The following is a 22,907-nucleotide window of genomic DNA, read 5'->3' on the forward strand; positions in this document are numbered from 1 at the left end:
TGCAGCTTTGTACCTTCATCTGGGGATCTGTTGCTCAAACACTTGGTTTCTGGTAGCATCATAATCCAGCAGTTTTCAGTCTCTTCTCATTGATTGTAGTTTGTTAGGTGAAGGACTATCTGTAGGTGAAAACCCCAGTGTTTATTAGCTCAAGTGTGTTCTCTCCCATAAATTTCTTTCCCTAACAAAATATTTTGGAATACTGTGCCTCTGAGCTGCAGGTAATCCATGTCCCAGCACAGACTCCTAAATGTACATATGACTGGAGTCTGCAAACCAGAAGAAGTTCAACACCACTTCTTTTAACGCCAGCATGCTCTGGAGAAGCTCTGTGGCTGTTCACTGTCTTGCCCAGAGATGGTTAATAAGGCAGTGCAAAAACAGTTGTAAACAGAAACCGGGTATGAACAGTAGCCAGTGTGCTTGTGGAGGCTTTGAAGTGGCTCATCATTTGCATCCCATACAAACTCAGACTTTTTGAAATTTAGCAAGAAAAAAATAGCTAGCATAGCCCTAGCAGTTAGGGTACTTCACTTGGCTACAGACTACTGAGGTTCACATCCCTTTCCTGTCCAGATTTTTGTGGGACCACATACCTGGTTCTTGCACATCCTATACTAGTGACTTCCCAACTTTTCTAAGAAGCACTCTTTATCTAGCTTTGCCCCAAATGATCGATCATATATTTAGTTACAAAAATGGAACAAATCTAATAAGAGTAATTGAAACATGGATGAACCATAGTTTTTAGCAACAAAAAATGTCAAAAACCTTCAGAATTAGTGAAGCAGTTACAGAGGAGCAGAGGAATTAGCACGATATCTCATACTTTGTGAAGAAGTTAATTTGTTTAAAACCTTTCTAAGATTTATACAATCTGAAGAGAAACCTTCTCAAAGCATATGAAATTACCAGGTCCATTTTCACACTCCGCCTATAAAAGGCACCATATTCTCCCACTACTTCAAGTTTATAAATAGTCTGGGACAGTTTTGTTGCTGTAAGTATCTTAATACACAGGCAAAGCAACATAGGTAGTGCAAGGTGTCCCTTTTAAAATATTGCTTATTCCAGCATCCCAAGAAAGATAAATTACAGGGGGAAAAGCATGCTTTTGCAAGCACAATTGAAACTCATGCTGTGTGCATTCACAGTTGGTTGCAAGCACACTACTACAGCATCTGTGCTGCAGACATGATGTCAGGAATGTCTTTAGCACCGTTTCTCTGTCATTTGGTTTATACCGAGTAAAACATTTTCAAAGACAAGGTAGGTCCTTCATAAACACAAGAAAGTGCAGCGTGAAAAAAAGGTTTATTTGGCATAGTTGTATGGGTTAGTTGTTCTTGAGACCTACAGTGAACTGTTGCATGACAGAATGTGTTTGACTGTGGAGGCATGAGAGAGGTGCATTGCAAGAGGGCTCAGGAACACCCCTCACAGCTGGTGTCTTTCTCCCCCAGGAGTACGAGTTCACGGTGCTGCCCAACGCCTACATGATCCACATGCCGCATGCCCCCAGCTTTGACATCACCAAGTTTCGCTCCAACAAGCAATACCGCATCTGTCTCAAGACCCTGAAGGAGGAGTTCCAGCAGGACATGTCACGTCACTATGGCTTTGCAGCTCTCAAATATCTCACGGCAGAGAACAACAGCTAGCACAGAGGAGCCCATTTAGAGGAAACAGAGACACTGAAGGGAGGAGCCACTCAACGTTTGAGACCCGGTCTTCAAACTTTGAACTGAGAAATACTTTCTGTTTTTATATCATACCTGGCAGTTCTAACAGTAGAAATTTGAAGTGACATGTCTTCAGACTGTGCTCATCAGCCCCTTCCCCAACCACCCCAGGCCTTTCAGCTTTAGCATTTGTGAGGTGTCAACAAGAGGGGCCGGCTACGCGCCTGCTGTACTGCAAGAGGTGGGGACTGGGCATGGGCTGGGAATGCACTCTGTTCTCTTAACTGCAGAGCAAAGACAGACCTTCAGAATATAGGATTTCATGTTGCTATTTAATAATTTGACATGCTTTTTATCTGTAAAGGAAGATCTTCGGGTCGCTGTCCTGTGAATTTCAAATCTGCACTACTCTGAAAGGGAACTTTCACCTGTGAACGTTCACAGTGGCCCTCTTAACATGGATGACCTTGTAAATGCAGGATGAGCCAAAGGTCTGAATTAGCCTTGAAAATGAAGGGGACACTTGTACAATACTGCACTCCAGAGAAGGTGTGTTACAGGTTTAGGCGTGTACATGATATCAGTTGGTCTTTTATGCTCAAATTAGTTAAGTTTTATCAGGAAAATCCCTTATGCCCTGCCCTGCCTCTTCCCCAGTCCTAAATGCTGTTCCTTTCCTTGCCAAGGAAATGTCTCCATTGTGTTTCTTTCCCATCTTCAGTTCTGGTGGTCCAGTAAAGAAGATCAGTAGCTCTGCCCGAAAGTGAACAAAACCTGTCAGTGTAAGGTCTGTTTTCACCAGAGCAACTTGTTCATATGTGTCTCATAAAATAAAGGGCCTGGTTGTAACTCTTTATCTTTTTTAGGCAAGAATTGGATTTTGCCTAGAAGGCATGTTGTGCGGGGGGATATTGATTCATAGACTCATTTCAGTGCATGCCCATCCGTGAAGGCACTGGGCCTTGGGCTTTAAGTGAACTTCTTTGCTGAACAGGGAATATAAGCGCGACAACTCGTAGCCTGGGTGCTCTCCTGCTGCCTGCTACAAGGTCTCAGAACTACTTCGTTAAAGGAGTTTATAAATAAAAGGAGCAGAACTGTTAGGAATAAACTCCCCATTCGAGGGAGAAAAGTTTATGTTGGGAATCTGAGTGTGATTGTTTGCTTGAATGTGGGCTGGTCAAGTTCACAACTTCAATACACACAGGAATATTCTGGAGGGTGGACAGGAAACTCAACAAGCAAAACACAGAAAACAAGACACTGGACTTTTTACAGTTTTCTTTATCTTTCAGTATTAATGTTGTGTTTACATTGGATGAGGAGCTGAGGTTTAATGCACTACCCCTTGCAGGGCTATTTGTAATTTCTGTTGCAATGTTAATAGAGAAAGCAGAAACGATTCAGTGAGAAATGTGTCTCTCTCCTTTCCCCAGATCCCTGTACAACCACATGTACCAATACCACTGCCTGAACTGGAAAATGGGTCCACGTTGTGTTCTGCTCACTTGGTTCGATTTTGTTTTTCAGCCACTGGACCTTCTACTTTCTTCCCCACCTCATCCCTCTAGAGCTTGGTTTTATTTCTAACCTGACATTTCGTGAGAGCTTTTTGTTACAGTGGAAACCACGCCGTTAAACCAGACATTTAAACTACAAATATCAGTTCATCATGCTGTGTATATATAAGAAAAGCCAAAAAAGGCAACATCTTTGACAAGAAATAAAAAGGGGCGGGAGGCTATGTGCAATTACTGATTTTTCCCCTGGGAGTGTTGGCTGCGTAAGAATACATCAGTGCATAATTTTCCAAAGTGCTTTTCTTTCGTTCTTAATGGCTTTATGTAAAGATTTACATAAAAACCTTTGAAGAGCTGGGAAGAAGTGAAATGAGTACTCAGTCAGTCTTGGCTAAGATATATTTAAAAAAAAAAATTAACTCACCAAGTCCTGTATTACTCACCATTAAGGGCCCAGGTCACCATGCATACTGAGAATGAGAACCCTGCAGCACAGAGCCATGATGATTAGCTAATGTGCAAAAAGTTATCAAAAGCTGATCGTAGGAGGGGCTGAACATTTGTTGTGCCTACATAAAATCTCCCATCAGAGTTTCAGTGTGGCCACGATTATGTTTCATATATATTGGAAACTCATTTCCAGGTGTACATTTCTTCTTGGCTTAACAATGTTGCCCAAGGATGGACTAGGTTGCCTGCAACAGCATAACCTGTAGCGTGGACTTGTACGTAGTTTGGGTGTGCCATTATCAACGTCAACATTATTTCCTCGTTTTCACCAGAGGTCCTGGGATGCAGCTGGAGGAGCCAGGAGGTAATCATTTGCACCTTGCCTCTTTGTGCAGCAAGTTGTGGGAGCTCCTGGATAGGCTTAGATTTGCGGTCTGATGTAACCTGCTCAAAGATTGGTAGTAGGTTCAAAGAGCCCATTTTTTTTCCTTATTGACATGGTGCTGACTTGTGTCTGTCATGTCATGTTTGTGTGTGCTTCCTAATTTGAGAGATGTGGAGCTTGGGCTTTTTTTAACAAATTTCAGGCAATTCACATGGTAGCAAATTAGGCTTACTTACCTGTCTTTAACTGCCAGGGCTCCTCCAACACCGTGAAAAAAACAACAACAACAAAAATCCCCAACACAGTTACAACACTGTCTGCTAGTCCTCTGCTGTAATAGGTATTTGCTAGGAATTTTGTTACTTAATTCTCAGATTTCTCCTGAAGTCTTCAAGAAATGTCAGATAAATCTGGTGACTTAACGCCTTTGATTTATTGATTTGTTCCACCAGCTTCTCTCTTGAGTCTTCAGTCTATGACCTCTCCTTATCTTTGTTATTTGGAAAGCATGAGTGTCTCATTTAGATACCACTCAAACACCATCTCTGGTGAAGACTGATGCAAATAAATCATTTAGATTCTTGTCAATGTCCTTATTGTCTTTAATTGCTCCCTCTACTTATTGTTTGGAGTGGCCTACTGGTTCTCTCCAGTTTTCTGCTTTTGGTGTACTGAGCAAACATGCATTTTCCGTTTTAACTTCCTACTATTTGCTTTTTAAATTCCCTCTTTGCTTGCTCAAACTCCATCTTAACTATTACATACCTTCCTTTCAGCTTTATAAAGTTTTGATTTCCATTCTCTGAAGGTTCTCTATTTGGTCTGAATAACTTCAAAAATCTCCAGTTCAGTCACACCAGCATTTCCTTGTCTTTCATTCTAAGGGATTTGTCATTCATCTAAGGGAATGCCATATTCCATTGCTATTTTTAAGCCCTTTCCACTTTCAGTCTGAGGACTTCAGAGTGCTTGGCTTTTTTTTTTTTCATTTTATTTAGGACCAATGATCATTTAAAAGAAAAATGGTGGGGTTTTTTTTGTTTTGTTTTGTTCTTAGTCTTTGTATCTAATATCAAGTATCACCCTACTAGGTTTTAGGGGGTAGTGTTTTGAAGAAGTTCCCTCCTACCTCTTCCTAAATGCTTTCTCCTAGTCAAGGGGTCAGTTGTAACATCATACAGAATACTTGTGTTCTTCTAACAAGGGATCTTATCTTGACACATTCTGTCCTGTGTCTCCCTTTTCCCCTCCACTCCAAAACTCAAGTCCCTAGAATCTTTTCAGCCCTGTAAGCCCCTTCCAGCACCGAAGCCTGAACTCTGTATTTCCCAGCACCTTCTGACATCCCGCTGTGTTTCAGACATAATTACTGTTTCAAATAATAATCTGCTGCCTGGCTGGCACCCAATCCTCCTATTTCTGTTTTCATGCTTCTCCCTTTGATGTAACAGGCTCTGCAGTTAAAGTTTTGGCCATAACTCTTACCTTTTTCAATGCCTTATTATAACTCCCTGATATGTTTCCATGATTTCTCTCTGTTGTCACAGCACATATCTTCAAATGTTTGGCTGTAATTTCCATCCTAGCATTTTCTGGCTAAGGGTCATCTGCCATTTGCCATCTACCATCTTAAAATGTCTTTGTGTATTCTGAATAGTCCTTAGTATCAATCAGTTTTTTTTTCCAAGTCCTACTTTCAGTAATTCCTTCCAGCCTTGCTAGTTTCCTGTGTGAGCAATCTGGTTCCATATTGTTTCTGTGAATTTTATTCTATTTGTAACCATCATCTTGGATTCAGTGACATAAAGGAATTAGCAATGTGCCTGTGGTTCCACCGCTTTTGTTAGACTGAAAATCAGATGTGATCACATTATTTCTAAAGTGCTGAATTTTTACCTGGTAGGCTTCATGTGGTTTGTATGCAGATCATAAACTGCATTTTCCGTATACTGCGACAAGTGGAGGCACTTTGTAGGGTTATTTGCAGTAGCTATTGCAGCAGAGTAAGACCTGCATTAGAAGAAAAAGCACAAAAACTTTGTCAGGACTTTAGTTACTATTTCTGTCCGCAGGGGAAAATAAGGCCCTAGCACAGCTGAACAGTTTTATAAATGCCCTGCACAAAACACATTGCACAGTATTTTCTGGTAGGTGTAATCATACATCGCCCAATTAAATATGAAAAATACATTTTTAATGTTCTTATTTTTACATGCAATTCTATCCGGAAGATAATGCGTTTTCTTCTGTGTCTTGCCAGTTTCCCCCATTACTCCAGCTTGCCTAATAGCCCCATCCATTTTTGGCTGAGAAAGATTAATGACCACCAGCACAGGGAGCCCTGGCAAATCAGCAGAGAGATTACTCTTAGGCACTGCACAAGAGATTCCTTGCTGCGCTGCCAGACATTGTATGGGTGTTCCTCAGGTTTCAGTGCAGCAACAGAACACAGCAAGCTCAGCAAGCGGGGTGAGCATCATTATTTATGAACTTCAACAAGGTCTAAACTATTAGATGGTAGGAGTGCAAAAAAAAGAATGCATCTTTGTTAGCTCCAAAACTAATTCAATTCTAGGAAAAGAAAGCAGCCAAGTTTCTGCAACTCCAGTGAGTACGACTGGAACAAAGTCACTCTTCGACAGTGACAGCCGATCACCTAGTATTTCCACTTCAGTGTTGAAAATGCAGAAGCATCAATAGGTAAATGAAGTAACCTTTACAGTAATAATTCGGAATGTATATTTAGAATGTATGCTTACATCCAAACACTTTGGTGAATTGGGGATTGTTTGAAGACAGTTATTTTTGTTTATAATATAAATTTTAAGTTTGGAAAAGCTGCTGGCTGTGCACAGCTAGTTAGGGATCAGGAAACATACAAATCTGGATTGAGAAATACCTTGCTTTTATAGGAATGTGCTTTCATCAGTAGTTAGACATTCCCAAAATAAGACACGAAGTCCTCAAGAATTTCCAAAGAAGCTAGCCTACATGTCAGTTGGCTGGAATGTATTCCTCGTACGAATACTAGGGATTTGGGGGTTGCTTGCACTGCAATGATCAGTTGAAAAAAGAATCTGGGAATTAGAAAGACAGCCAAATATTTGTTCGTGTGATGGATCATATGGATTTATTTGTCCAGATGTGTTAATAGTTACCGTAATGGAAATGTTAGCTCATTGATGGTGTCAGGATGCAAAAGGTCTGAAACCCAAGCTAAGAGCTTAGTATCTTTTCTGTCATTCTGTGCTACAGTTTCCCCTCTGTGGATGAGAACTGCTCCTGTCTCCCAGCTGCTTACTGTTTCAGTAGCATTAAAATGTCCTAAACCTCTGCAACATCTGTTCATGGGAAGTCACTGTGCAGGTGACAAAGGCTTCATTTGAGCTCCATGCTCCGTTGCCATGAGACACAAGATTTCAATCCAAAAGAAATAGTTCTGACTTGGGGCTAATTCTCTGATCAGATACGTAGACACCATCCTCTCAGAATATATTCAAGAAGAGGTCTCCAAACACAAGGCCAAGTAATTCAAGCCAAGCAAAGTCTGTTCTTCAGTATTATGGCAATATAATTCTCAAACAGTGGATGCATGCATTATCCAAATTAACCATTATATCTCAAGACTCCTGCTAAGGCTGCAAAATCAGTCAAGTGAAAGGTACTGTATCTGAAAATTCAAGTTGCTGGTGGAACTGGTGCTTGGCTCATACAACTTCATTCTCTCCCCTGATACATACAGATTAGGACATAGTCCCTACAGGATCATTTGCTGGTGTTTTAGAGGACTTCTCTTTCATGCTATGCACAGAGTGGGTGGCACTCAGGGAATTAGACAGCTGGGTGATATTTCTTTTTACTTTTGCTCTCATTGAGCTTCTCATAGTATGATAGCTGCCTTGATTTTGAGCAAAGCCAGACTTTTTTTTATTCTTTTTTTTCTTTTTTTTTTCCAGATGATAGGTTTAAACTATGATTTAGGAAAATCAATTATCCCCCATGGCCTAAGGCTTTCTGAGCATAATGCCTGCAGTTCTGTTCTATGGGCTTTTCTAGTGTGGAGGGATCCTATGGAGCTGATGGAAATTACACAGTCCAAGGCCGTGCAGCACTCAGCCCTAAGCCTATGAATGCTAACTGCTGAACATATTAGAGTGATGAATCCCAGCTCTGCCCAAGCCCCCAGCATGTCTGCCCCCACTTCGGGAGCACTCTGAAAGCACAGTTTGTCAGGAAAGCAGGAAAGAGATGGAGTAAATAATTCGGGAAGGTTGAGAGGGAGGTGTTAAATTTTATGTAGCCAAATTTCCAGAGGAATAAGGAAGGCAAAAACATTCTGGGGTCGCTAAGAAAGGTTGTTTGTAGGATCCGTGGTTTGGACTAAGGTCATTTGTGGCATTTCTTACCAAATGCTGTCCACTGTGGCCCAGATGTAGTAAATTATATGGATTGTAAAATTCATGGAAATCTGCACTTAAATTAAACCACTCTCAACTCAAAGACTTTTAATTTGATTGAATTCCTTGGATTCCCACATTGCTCCTAGTGAAAAAAATAATCATAATAAAATTAAAGGATAATGGCAGCTTGGTAACAATAGGAGTCTGATTATCCACCCTTTGTAAAATTGTCTGCACCTTAAGTCAGCACTAGGGTCAATGGCTGGGGCAAAGCTGGCATTAGCAAGGTTTGTAGAATTTCTTCTTTTGATCCACCTGTGGATCTGTTGTTCCAGCAGAGCTCTCCAGCGATGCTATAAGGAAAGGAAAAAGGATCCAGTGCTGTCTGATCTCTGAACTGTTCATCCAGTCAGAACTAACCACCAGCAGCAGGGAGGACAGCACTTCGATCTGCTTTTTGAGAGGGCAGTAGTGAGTTCAGTATTAAATCTATTATTCCAATAGACTTTGCAGAGCTTTTCTGGATTTTAGATATGTGCTCACAGGGAATGACAGAGGCCCCTTGGACTTAGGTAGAGATGGGGCTCGTTGGTTTGCTAGTCCAGAATGATAACAAGAGATGTGTGCATTTTCCCTCAATACCTTGCCCAGTGTTTACTAATTATATTAGCGACAGTTAATCGAACTGGCTTGAGACACAACATTCAGGCTGGGCAGGAAGCTTCTGCTGTGCTGATAAGAGAATAGACAGATGAATGAAATGATACTTTCTGTCCATAACACCAGTGAGTATCGTCATAATTATTCACATGACCAAATCAGCCATGGATAATTATTACATTATCCATGGCTCATGGAGAGTTTACATCTTTCACTTTTCACTGTTAGGGTTTATTCAAAGTACAGCAAAAGCAATCCAAAAGCAATGATTTCTGTAAGACCCAAAGGATTAACATTTGTGGAGACTCAGTGCAAAAACATCCAACAGGTTAAGCTGCCGTATTCTGTAATCAAAGCAGAAAATACAGTCACTGTCTTCTTTCTGTTTGCACTTATTAGAGCAAAACAAGTGCATGTGATAAAAACAAATCCCCGAATAGGACTGCCCAGGACCTGAATATTTTATTATAATTTTTGTTGGTTTCATTTCCATTCCTATATGTGAAACAAACAGTTTGAAAAAGGTGTTTTTGTTTGGTTGGTTGGTTTTAATGTTCTCAGGTTGATAGACCTTTCTTCTGCATCACTCAGATTAGCAACAGTTTGTTCTGGGTCAAAGAAGAGTAGTTGTTGGGACGTACTAATCACTAGGCCTTTCCTGTAGCCTAGGAGAATCAGTCTATCTTAACAGAGCCTGTTCTTTTAAGTATGAAAGACCACTGGCTTGTGCTGTCCCACTGGGTGAGTTAATTACTAAAGCAATATCAATACACCATGGCATGGCACCTGGGCCTCCACACAAATTTATTCTTCTAATAATTTTTTTCCAATTTTAATCTTCAAGTCTCAGCCTAAGAGGAACTTCAGCAATCTGAAGCTGTAGGAATGAGATCACTGTGTTTTGTTTAATTTCTAGCATATTGTTATTGTTGAATTTTTCTGTACCCTAAACCTGTGTATCTTCCAGAAAAAAAAAAAAAAATGCTTTTTTTGAGAATGTCACTGTGAGTTATCCAGTGGAGTTGAAATCAGCAGCATGTACAAAAAATTTGCACAAGTTTCTACAATTTACAAATTTGCTACAATTTCTTTAGAACTCAATTTCAGGAGCCTTCTTCAACGAGGCCATTACAGGGTTTTCTACTCTTTGCCTGCATTCTCAGTATCCTGGACCCCCAAATTCACATTTACCTCAGCCTTTGGCAGGTGTTGGCAGGTATTTTAAAGACGGTATGGACACTTTCCTTGATGTTGAAGTCCGTCTGTAACTATTACATAGAAAAAAAGCATTTCTCCATTGTGGGTAGGATGGTGAAGGTGATTATTTGTGGCTCTGGAAGATGCGAAGACTTTAGAAGAGAGTTGACATAGGTCATTTGGTCTCAGGTCATAGGTTTTGCTTTTCCTATACAGTTGAATTGACTTCCACAAAGCCATCTCCCAGGAGCATACCTGGCAATAGACAAGTGCCAACTCACAGAACAAGTCCATAAGCACTCCTTTTCACACCAAATCCACTACAGATCGTGTTGGCATCATTTGTTCTGCTTCTCCACTCTACAGCAGAAAAAGGCCCAACACCTGAAGAACAGTAGCACTAAAGTGATCTAAATACCAAATGTTCTTTGTAATACCAGAAACCCTATGTTTTTAGGTGCCCAGCTTGAAGAATACAGGCCCAGATTCATCCTGTGCAACTTGGCAGCTGTCAGAGACGCAGGGTGTTGGAGGTGGTCCTCTTAGCTTCCTTTGGTAGGCAATGGAGTGAGCAGGACATCTGCAGACAGCTTTTGTTACCTCCTAAGCCCTAAATCACCCCTCTGCTCTCTGACTAGTAGAAAAGGTTGCAGCGCTGACGGTTCCCTGTGCAGGTCCCTCTGGAGTGCACCTGCCTGAAGTAACATGGGACAAATCTGGGCCAGTAAGCATCAGTTTTAGAGCTGCCACCTCCTCCTTTTATGATTGCAGGTGTCAAAATCCCCTGGAAACTGAGCAGTAAGTGCTACAAGGCTGCAAACTCAATATTAGCTGACAAACTTGAAAACAACAATCTGTGATGGAAAATGTGTGGGTGGATCAGCCTTGGGAGGGGAGCGATTCGCGGACTCCAGGAGCTGTGATACGCGTTGTGACAGGCACCGCACACTGACAGCCAAGAAAACACTCATTTTCAGCACAAAGCTGTGAGCTTCATAACGATGGTTAAAGTATTACCCACAGCATTGCTGGGCTGGTTGTGCAATGTTTGTTGCACTGTATTACTGCTGTGTAAGTGCTGGAAGAAGCAGCAGCTTCTGCAGTGTGTCAGCCAGCACTTTTCCAAAGGTACAGGTAGGGAATATACGAGAAAGAAGATTAAAAAAAAAAAAAATCCACCCTCCCAAGTGTGTTTCTTCTCAAGACTCAAACCTCACTCCTTGTCTGTCGTGACCAAGGTGATTTTACATTCTCCAGGGGAAAACTGGGCTGTTGTGACCTTTAAGGTGAACCATGCATGAAACAAGGCTTGTCACTTCTTTGCGAGGCTTGTAGCGCTGAAGGGTTTGAATCTTCACATCACCACCCTGTCAGTACATTACCTGACTGGCTGGCATTCTTCTTGAACGAATACCGAAACCTTTTGTTTCTTTCCCCAAGTCAGGGGAAGATCCTTAAGTAACATTTCACGAAAGAAAAAAGAAAACTGTGTCTTCTTTCCTTCTGCTGCCCCATCTCCCAAGCGCCTCTCCCCCTCCAGGGTTAGACTGAGGCAATTCGCGTTTACCACAAACCACTTAGTTTACATGTATGCTTCAGTCTGTGTGTAAGTTTTCTAGGTGACAGTTTTATCGGGGGAAATGCTGTTTAGATTACATGTGCAAAATAAATGGCTTGTAAATATTGAAGAAAAAAAAAAAAGAGAGAAAAAGAAAAAGGTTAATTTTCAGTTGTGCAATAAAATTGTGAAATAATCCTCTCAATTCATTTCCAGTGTCTGACTTGACATGTGCTGGTTTCAGGAGCATACCAGCTGTTGTTTCTTTGGATGGAAACAACCAAAAAAAAAAGGGGGGGGGGTGTATTGTTTAGCTTTCATCTTTAAGCCTGTTACTATATTTTAATGAACATTGTCACTGCCTTTAATCTGGTTTATTCCTCCAACTTTGGTTCAGTCAGACACACTAGTACAAGGCTGTTCCTCCTAAGGACAGGTGAGTCCTTATCTGCGTAGAGGTGATCATGTGGTTAGTTATCTGCTTTCCTTGACCTTGACCTTCTTCATCTGTTGGCTTTCTGTAATCAAAGACAAGACTTTGGTATGTGGGGGAAGTTTGTTCAGTTTATATTCAAGTGTGACAACAAGCAGATGGAGACCCTACAATGAATGACACCTCACCAACACCATGGAAGCAAACCTGGAGTACAGGTTAGTATTGCAAATGCTTTATCTGCTAGGAGAAAGCGTGGATTTTCCATTATATTCAGGTCCTTCTCCTGAAAATAGGAAACAAAAAATATGCAAAACCAAAAAGCCTTCACGTTACTGTTAATTAACCCTTGCTGATAGATAGCTGATAATTTTTTCAGGTGCTCAGAGCTGCAATCGCTCTTCCCATAATTTCACTTACAGTGCTACATCGTTTTAGCACTAAGTGGAACCAAAGGAAAACAGTTCCCTCCTTCCCTCCCCACCACTCAATGGCCTAAGGCTTCTCTGCGGAAGAATTTCATTATCAAGAAAGGAGGTGGGGGCAAGAGTGGGAAGACAGGTCAATTGTACAATCCTTTGTGTGTGTTTGTTTGTTTTAAAACTGAGCTTTTAAAGTACCGTCTTCTAAAGAGTGTGCTTGTCAAGGATGTCAGCACAGAATTTGCATTTGGAGGGACATCATAAAGAATACGCTGTCCCTAGACGTAGCGCACAGAGCCTCTCTGAATGATTCAATGGAATATGAGCAAAGACTAGCGTAAGTTGAAAAGCTAGCTGAATTGCTCTTTCTTCAGATGATTACAGACTCAAATGAGTTTTGTGTCGCACAAGAACAGACTGGGAGACCAGGAAGACTTAGAGAGCCCCGGATTCATTACCAGAAACATTAATACTGGAAGAAGTATATATACATATAAGTAGGTAGAAAAAGAATTCAAAGAAAGGAAGATGAAAGGCTGGTAATATACAAGTGGGGGGTTTATAAGCTGAACTCTGCAGTCATCAGAGAGAAAGAGAAAACCTGCAGGAGTAACTCCCTTAAATTCCCTGACTTTGCAGCAGGGCAAAGCTGGCTTGCATTGGGAAATGAATGATTGAGCAGGTGCAAGAAGTGAATGGCATTAACTGTGTAAATAGCAGCTGATTTTCAATAATCAGGCTCCCAGAAGGGATCCTCTGCCTATGCCATTTCCATATTATCCACAACCTTTCTTACCCATCCACCTCTGACAAATCAGTAATAAAGAAGAGAGCTTCCTTTAGGATTTATGTTAAATATTAATGCTCCAGGACAGATGCAGTAGTGCAAATTACAATATGCTTACCCTGGGGTCAGAAGCTAGGTTTCATCAAAAGGAGGCAAGTTGAGTTCCCAGGACTGAAGTACTGATGAGGCTCTGCACCATCATTCCTGCAGGCTCTTTGAGTGATTCCCAGTGACCATCCTATAACCACCTTTACCTTTGAGGTGCTTTAAAAGAGTAAGACAGCGACCAGATGGTATGGACAGACATGGGATGTAGGTGTGTTTGCTGCCTTGGGGTATGTTATCCAGCTCTAGAGACAGATGTTACTGGGATGTCAGCAGAAGTTCTGCCATAGATTTAGCCATGGAAATGGCATAGAGGAAGATTGTCTCTCTCCCTAGTGTCTGGGGTGGGGGGAAGAAAAATCAAAACTGAATTTACAATGCTAAAATTTTAATTCCATAGCCCAGGTCCTGCAATATTCTGAAACCTTTAGTCTTGTTAATTTTTTATATGAACATAAACAAAAGGGCAACACACATCTCTTCAGAGCAAAGCCAAGGTGAGGTGGCAGTTATTCTAACTCCAGTACTGACTGGATAAACCCACAGCATCAGCTGGTCACTGAATACCCTCTGTACACCATAAGAGAAACATTTTTTTGCTGATAATGAACCCCAGTTTGGCTCCAGAGCTAGCAACTTCAGGTGGTGAATGGCAACAACCTCTCTGAGCTCCTGTTCCAGGCTCTTTGCTGATACAGCTTCTTCATTTATGCTGGGTTTTGATTTTGAAGGTTAATTTTGCAATTATAAGTACCGTACACATTTTTTAAACAAAAGCCAATATTTTGAAGTGGCCATCAGGGAAAAGGATGAACAAGGATAACGGGTTCAATTCATCCTCTGCTTCAGGGCATAACAACACTCTTTAGAAGCTATTTTTCCTTCTTCCTGAACTGCACAAAAAAGTGTGAGGTGTTCATATGCAGTTACCTTTCCTTTATCATGCCCTTGGATACTTCTTTCACTTGAGCACACCTGGGTATTTCTTGCTGAAAAAAGCCCTTTCCTATTGTTTTCTGTGAGCAACCCCCTCATTACCTCCCTGTTAGTCTCACTGCTGCTCCCAAAGAAGCACAAGTCCTCGTTCCTTCCCCAGCTCATTAAACCCTTTTGCAGTGCTGGAGGAGCACATGTGCACACCTGTGTGCCTCTTTGGTATCTGCTCAGCTTGAGTAACATTTGCAGCAAATGGGAAACCTTTACTTCGGTTGGTTGTAAAGAACTCAGGACTCTTGTACTACTCTTATATCTTATTGGTATGTTATTGGACTCCATGATCCTTGGGGGTCCCTTCCATCCAACGCAGGATATTCTATGATTCTATTTGTGATAATCCAGGCTTGTCCATTGTGGTTACCTGGGCAAGCCATTAGGAAGCTTTAATGAACAAAGCAACGTATGGGGACTCACAGGTAAGCCTCTCCTCATACACATCTGTCAAGTACCCAGAATGTTGTTTGCCTTGTGCACTTGGTAACTGCATCTCAGTGAGTTTAATATCCTGTAACTAATTCTTCGATTTATGCCCTGTTTCCCTAAACTAGGCACTTACCTTCTGGCATGCATTAGCTGCAAGGCGTTTAGGAGTTGTCTGTGTGAAGTTAAGTGTTTTAACAGCGCTTGGCTGGTTGCTCAGTGAAGCTGTGTCTTGGGGCAGGGATGGGGATGTGTGGTCGTCTCCTGTAGACTCCAGCCATAACATGTTGTATGTCAGCTGGATCACAAGGCTTGTTAGCCTTTAGCCCAAGGCTGGAGATGTCCTATATGCTCCAGTCTTGCCAGCAATTTCTTGCTGAGAAATCCTATGCAGCTCAAGAAGTTTTGTTCTTCTGTTTCTGTGGGCATCACCCAGCTGGTCCTACACGGATGACTTCAGAGGCTTCCACAAGAAAGCTCAGTCCACAGAGGTTCAGCTAAAGGAAAGCAAACATGAGATTCCCCACTAACATTTATCACCCAGCTTGCTTCCAAAATGACTTGAGCATGGGAAAAACTATCTCAGCTCAGAAGGCTGCTGCACTGCTCTATCAAACAGCTTTCAAGGATCAGATATGCCACTTCATACTGATAGCATTTCGTTAATTATATGTTAAATATATAAATATATAAATATATATATATATATATATATACCCTGCTCATTCTCAAGCCTTAAGTAACATTCCCCCTTGGAGCTCAGTTCTTGTTAGAGTCTGGTTTGAGTCTTCAGCTTTTCTTCACTTTTTCTTCACTTCTCTGTATTTTTCCCTTACGCAGTGACTCTTCATGTGCTTTCATATGGGTAGGTTGGAAGCCTGCAAACCACAGGACACTTCTAGCACGGGGAGAAGAATTGCTGTGTCAAATTCCTCCTTGTTCTGGCTGAGCTACTGCCCTCACAGAGATTATTTTTGCACGCTGTTGCTCTTGGGTGCTGCAGGCCTGCAAGGACTATGGAAAATCTCTGTGTATTTCAGTGAGGCTCATCGGTTTCCTGGGGGTTACTTAAGGAGCAGAGGCACAAACGTCTGTACCTATATGCCCACCCAGTAAACACCAAGGGTTTACTAGCCAGCATTCATTAACACAATGTCATCAGGCTTTTGCTTTCTAACATAGCGGGGGTGTTTGGTACTATACGTCAAAGCCATTCTTGGATGAGAACTTTCCTCTCCAAAGGGAATTGCCTTGCTATGGGGTTGTCTGCCTACGCATGGTCAGGCTTAATTTTGTTGTGTTCCCTCTGCAGAAAGGATAGATTTATTCCGAGCAATGGAAACAATCTGCCAGTTCTGCTCATTCCAGTTAAGCGTGAGGCACAGGATCTTAACTTTAAATGCCCCTTAAAATAACAACAGGATGTTTAATTTTCATCTGGAGCCTGTAAAAGTCCTTCTGCCGCACTGCTACATGTACTCCTGAGAGCTACAGCAAAACATGGTAGAAGCAAGGCAGATTGTCTGCCCTCACTCACAGCAAGTTGCAGCCCTAGCCCTAAGCTGGGTGATGGCTCGGTCACCTCTCTGGCTGTCAGGAGAGGCAGGAGCTGTGAGCCAGGGGCTGCTTTAAGCTCCGTGTCTCAAGTTTGGTGGTTATTTACTGCACCTGAATCTTTGTGAAATGTTTGTTTCATGAGAAACAGATTTAAATTGGATGGTTCATTGATTTGATTAAGAAAAGTGATTAGTATGGCAGTGAAAACTTGTTAGTCAAAGATTTTTAACCCAGCTGTTCCGGGGGGGGGAGGAGGAATGATCAGATGGGATTTTACTGCTGATTCCAGCACTGAATGCACTTTGCTTTACAAGCTGTTGCAAAGCTAAAAGCACGGGGACTGGAACATTTGGTTATTGAAAAGGAAAATATTTCAGTCTGTGTCACATCTCTGCTCGATTTTGACTAGAAGACAAAGTGTAGGGCTATATGTGCGCATGTAGTGACACCATGTGAGAAAATGTGTGAGTGGATCCCATCTTTTGGGGCATAGCTGCCCTGCAAAGTTTTCTGGTTCCCTTTGAGGGCAAGTTAAGGAGCAGCAGCCTGCTGGCTGCAGGGATGGCAGTACTGTGTGGCTGGTTTCCACAGATGAAGGAGAGGCGTTTGTAGGTTCCTTCGCTCCTATCCCAGCTGTGGAGTTCAGGATCAAGATGAGAAGGTTGTGGCTTTATGCCCTGCATTAAAGGCTGTAATACTTGTTGTCCCACAAATGTCCAGCCTCCACATATTGTAGTTGCATGTTGCAGGAAAGAGGACTTGCACCATTTTATAACAGTTATATGAAGTAGGGTGAAGTTAACCAGCTTGTCAATGTGTCAGTATCTCCTAAAAAATCAGCTGAAGTGCCTCAGTTATATTAAAATCCATATCTGACATGGGTGAAGGGACCCTAATAAAAATAAATAAATAAAATAAATTTAAAAAAAAAAAAAAAAAAGGAGAAGGAGGAGAAGAAGAAGAAGAAGAAGAAGAAGAAACAGGCTTTACCAATGAATTATTACATTCCTTCAGCCTGGTTGCTTTTGCTTTATTGTACAGATGAGATTGGGAGAAAAGGGAAGATGGAAATGGACTGGAGACTTCTCCCGCACCCTTGCCATGCTCCTGGGGGTAGAAAGTCCCCGCTCCTTTGTACCAGCCTCTACTGACAGGCTGGTGCAATGAAATGGTAAATGGGTCGTGTTTCCCTGGAGGCCAGGAACAAATGAATATTGTAGGCATTGTTCCTGACACCCCACTGTTTAACACCTTTATCAGTGACTTGGAGGGAGGTGACAAGGTCAACATGTCTATAGGTGACACCAAGCTGGTGACGGCGACTGGGCAGGTCAGCACACTGCAGGGCAGTACAGCCGTCCAGCAGGACTGGGAGAGGCTGAGGGCATGGGTTAGCAGAAACCTTATGAAATTCAACAAGAACAGAAGGAAGTGCTGTAGCTGGGAAGGAAGAGCCCATTGCAACAGCACAGGCTGGGACCGCCTGCCTGGAAAGGCCATGAGGGCCCTGGTGAGCGGTGAGCTGAGCACAAGCCAGAAGTGGGCCTGGCAGCAGGGATGGCCCAATGGCCTCCTGGGCTGTGTCAACAGGAGCAGAGCCAACAAGGTCGAGGGAAGGGATTATCCCCTTCCTACTTGGTTCTCATGAAGACACGTCTGTAATAATGCATCCAGTTTGGGGCCCTCAGTGAAGGAAAGGCATCGATAAACTGGGGCAAGTTCAGAGGAGGGCCCTGACGCTGCATGGGGCTGGAGCCTTTGCTCTGTCTGGAGCAGCTATGGGAACAGGGCTTGGTCAGCGTGGGGAAGGGAAGGCTCTTCACAGCAGGGCGTGGTGGGAAGACAAGAGGTAATGAACATAAATTAAAGCAAGAGATGTTCAGATTGGATATAAGGAGCAGCTCTTCCACCTGAGTACAGTCAAGCTGTGGCACAGGTGGCTCAGGGAGGCCATGTAGCCTCCATCCTTGGATGTTTTGAATACTTGACTGAGTTCAGTCAGCCCTGAACAACCCAGTCTGACCTGAGATGTGACCCTGCTTTGACAGAGGATTGGATCAAAGACCTCCTGAGGTTCCTCCCAGTTCAGCCGAGCCTATGAAGCAGCCCCCCATCTGGCCAGTGGCTGCAGAGGATAGCCGGGACAGATACCCTAAACAACTTCCCTTGGTTCCTGCACCTCTGCTTTGCTGCCACAGAGACCTTCACATGTCCAGCACCCTGAAGCCTCTAACGAGGAAGTGAGAAGAGACAGTAAAGCTGCAGAGAGGAGGGAAGAGGTGAGAGGAGAGAAAGCTGCTCAGAAAGGCAAGGCTGGTGTGAAAACAGTCTTAGAGTAGAGAGAGAACAAGGGATTGGTGTAAGGGGAAGGGAAGAAAGTGGGCTAACAGGAGGAAGGCCAACATGAAATTATGTATCTGGGAAACGAAAATAAGGCAGAGGGAGCAAAGGTTACAGTGAAAGCTAGAAGGAGAAGCTGCTTTGAGCTACTGGAAGCAGCTGCAAATACTGGGCAGAGGCTTCTCTGCAACCACCCACCCAGCACAGGCCTGCTCTGCCTGAGCCACCTGCCCGAATTGCCCAAATTGCTCCATGCCAGCACCTCAGTTCCAGCACTTTCCAGAAGCCCAGCATGCCCAGGTGCTCTCCTGGCCCTCCACATGCTCTCCTGCACACCAGCCTTCATCTCTCCTAGCTGTTCTCTGCTCCTGTCACTACATAACCCATGTATTGCCATCAATTGAAGTTTATTGCCATAGGCAGGCAGCTTTTTAGTATCATTTAATGCATTAAATCTCTTGCAACAGTTCAAAACTTGACTGCTTTTCTTCCAGAAGCAAGTGAAGGGAGAGGAAACATCCCAACAGGATGACCCAGGACCGCAGCTAGACTGGGTAAGTTAGCACCCACCTGTGCCTTGGGCTCTATTGCTGTAGGCTGCAATTCTGCCTGGCATCTCTGAAGGCATTAATGATGTCAAGTTGTACAGTGCCAAAGGCTCAACCAAGCATGCTCTAAAAATACAGAGAAATCATGCAGCACAAATCTGCTTAACGTTCACCTGCCTCAGAGTTCAGAGCCAGTGGATAAGAACTCGGAGTATTGTGCATAGCAATTGATTCAGGAAAGTCAGTTGCATGGGCTGCAAGACTGACAAGTAAATATTTTTTTTAAGTGCCTACACTGATAAGATCAGGCAGGTACCTGACAGGTCCCAGTTTCCCCACACCGTGGCACAGGGAGATGTTCAGGGCTATATCAGTGAAAACAAGAGTACAATTGGATCACAAGCATCACAAGGCTGCAGACAGGAAATGTCCTGTTTAATTCACCATTTTCTGACACTGTGGGGATGCAGGCTGGCAACTGGGGCCACATGGATCACTTTGCAAGCGAAGGAGTGTGTACACGGGCTAGCATTGCCATCTGCTGGCTGGCACTCTGGGTGGGTGCCACTGGATGTACAGGGCATTTCAGGGCTTTGCAGGTTTTTTTTCCCATGGTCATTAGCACCTTTCCTTCCTTCTGTATGACACTGAGCCCAGTGGTGGTCCTGCTTTCCTGGTCCTCTGGTGGCAACTGGGCAGGGTCCAACCACACTATTCTGTGTTTTACAGTTCATAACGCTGATTTTTCCTCCTGTATATGTAGTTTTTGCCTTGTCTTCCTATTCTCTAGCTCAGAACAAATGTTTTTTGCCTCTGTGCTAGGGATATCCTTGCCCACTGTGCTATCAACTGTGTGGGAATGCTAGCTAGTGTGCTTCTAATGAGTTAGCTAGCAAATGTTAACTATTGCAGTGTAAAATACTGAATTAATAGTACAAGATCCTTTTGGAATGAGTCAGGAAGCTGAAACAGCTTTTTTTCTTTTTTTTTTTTTTTTTTCTGTTTTACTTTCTTTCAGTATGCTGGTTAGTGATTAGCGAGTTTCTTTCTGTTGTTGTCTACAGTTTCTGGTACACTAGTCCCTGCTGGGCGTAGCCCCATTGCTTTTAGTGGTATTGCATTTAAAAAAAAAAAAAAAAAAAAGAAAAGCCCAAAGAAGAGACTTTACTGCTCTCCCAATTTTCATTACACACCTTGTATTTGTCAGTCTTGCCCTTGGAGGACAAGTATCTTCACAGGAGAATATGGATCTCTCAAACAAGAGAGGCGTAAAGAGAAGTACACACCAAGATTCAGGGGGTGCAGTGTGAAAATGGGGAGGCTTTTTTTTAGAGTTTCCCCCATCTTATAGGGCAACAACAGCCAAATTATCCCCAGGGACTGAGTTTTTCTTTTTCCCTTGCCTGGCACCATGTCTCTCCATGAAGTGGGCCCATACAGCTGCTTGATGTGTTGCACGAGAATTTTTGTTAGAGCCAATGAAGTCACGAAAAAGCACAGAGGAAAGTCTGGTTGGAAGTTATTTCCTGCTGTAACAGCAACTCACACACAGAGCTAAGCACTGCTGGTTATGGTTTTCCTTCTTTGATTTGGCTTCCAAAATCTACCCAATGACACTGTGGACACCTCTGACTGTCGGAGTAACCAAACATTGGAAGAATGGGAGTAGTCATGAAAATGCATTACTTTCTTATCAAATGCAAACAACAGACATGGTTGACAATTAACAGTGCTCAGCTCCCAGTGGGGCTGGTGGCAATAAGCATAGCAATCACAGCAAAATATACGCCTTGATGGTTGGCAGCCTACAAAACTGGGACAAGACGCAAAAACCCAGGAGAAGAGCAGGGGCTAAAGAGAAGCTGAAAAAGGTCTGAAGGCACTACTGGATAAGGGCTGATCTTAATGAGCTGGAAAAGGTGCTTCTGGCATCTGTCAGTCATAAGGAAAATCCTACAAAAGGAGGCAGAAAGCCCTAACGTGGGCACAAAGGCATCTGTCCTCCATTCCTGGCACAGCAGTAGCCTTGAATAATCTACATATCCTAGTGTCTGCCCTTAGCTGTAAGCAAAATCAAGACACACTTGCAATCACTCTACAATCTGATGTCAAATTGTCTGTTACAACAATATATTCTTGCGGCGATTGATTCTGGTGCTCTAATGGTGGAGCAAACTCCAAAACTGATGTCACAGAGTAAAGCCTACCATGATTCATGATTTAATGTAATAATATTGCTGGTTGGTGGCTTGCATCCTGCTCCTGCCAGCTGAGCAAAAATATGAAGAAGAGATAGGATCAGTTGATCTCTTTCTCTGAGTATTTGGGACAATCTCCTCCACTGGACCTAATCTGCTAGTTCTTGGAGACATAATAGCAGCAAAGAAACCTTAGTCTCAAATTCCCCAAATCCAGCACCTCTCTTCAATGGCTCCCTGTGTGACATGGGTACATGGAAGATCCCTGATGACTAACATCAAACAGGAATCGGTGGTTTGCTTTGTGTTATTTTGTATTCAAAACATTCAGCTACAACAACAAAAACACAGGTTGTTAGCTCATGTAGAACTGGAAAAGCTGCTGCCCAGAAACTTTACTCTGAAGGGTCAGCAGTAAAGTGATGCTAATCTAGTCTGAAAACATCTGTTCCTTGGGGAGCAGAAAAGTAATTCTGCTGGAGAAATCATGAGTATAATGATTTATTTTTTTTATGATTTTATTTTTAACCTGAAACTTTATCTGCCTGTTTCCTTCTGCATTTGAGGTTGGTTTTCATTTTTGGCTTCAGCAAAGACAACTGCTTCGAACAGAGGGCCACCCACCTATGATTTGCATTGTTGCCTGCATGCTGAGTGAGGGGGAGAAGGAGGAAAAACAAATTATGATTAATTACAGCCACTGTTCTGCCACTAGAGACTCCTGGGAAGTATCAGTCACCTTCCTGAATCCCTCACAGTAGCTACAACAGGTTTAACAACCTACGCAAGGTGAAAGTCTGTATCAGGTAGAGAGAAATCTCTGGGGATGCCTTGGAAACACTTGAAGGAGGCTAAGTAATATGTCACTGGCTCACTGTAGCTGGAGATAAGGTTAATCAGGAGACATTCCTAGCAAAGTACCCAAGGACTGAACATATGTGGAACAGGAATATGGGCCTGCTTTCTTTCAAGTGACCAGTAACTTGGGAAGACCAGTCAGGAACATGAAGATGGCCAAATGAACTTCAGACTTCAGACATATTATTCTGGGGCATAATATTTCATCCACTTCCCTTATATTCAGAGGATATAGGAGGATACTCAGAGGACATTAAGCCCTTTCCAAAATCTGTCCCTCTTTCTATTGGATGGCAGTCCTGTACCGGTCACTCTAGGAGAGTTCTGTGCCGGGAGGAGGAAGGCATTTCTGGGACAAGAAACCCAGTGGAGTTTGCACTGCTTCTTCTTG

General features: G+C 42.8%; 1 protein-coding gene across 6 annotated transcripts in view; it reads left to right on the plus strand.

The window, feature by feature from the left end:
• LARGE1 (LARGE xylosyl- and glucuronyltransferase 1) overlaps positions 1-3,084 on the plus strand; it is a 283,073-nt gene extending 279,989 nt beyond the window's left edge. For all 6 annotated transcript variants that reach the window (XM_048059080.2, XM_066996856.1, XM_066996869.1 and 3 more), the window contains one exon: positions 1,464-3,084. In XM_048059080.2, the coding sequence (XP_047915037.1) occupies positions 1,464-1,661 (198 nt within the window). In that variant the 3' untranslated portion in view covers positions 1,662-3,084. The remainder of the gene's footprint in view (positions 1-1,463) is intronic.
• The last annotated feature ends 19,823 nt before the right edge of the window (positions 3,085-22,907 follow it).

Source organism: Anser cygnoides, chromosome 1 (assembly GCF_040182565.1).
Source record: "Anser cygnoides isolate HZ-2024a breed goose chromosome 1, Taihu_goose_T2T_genome, whole genome shotgun sequence".
Lineage (NCBI taxonomy): Eukaryota > Metazoa > Chordata > Aves > Anseriformes > Anatidae > Anser > Anser cygnoides.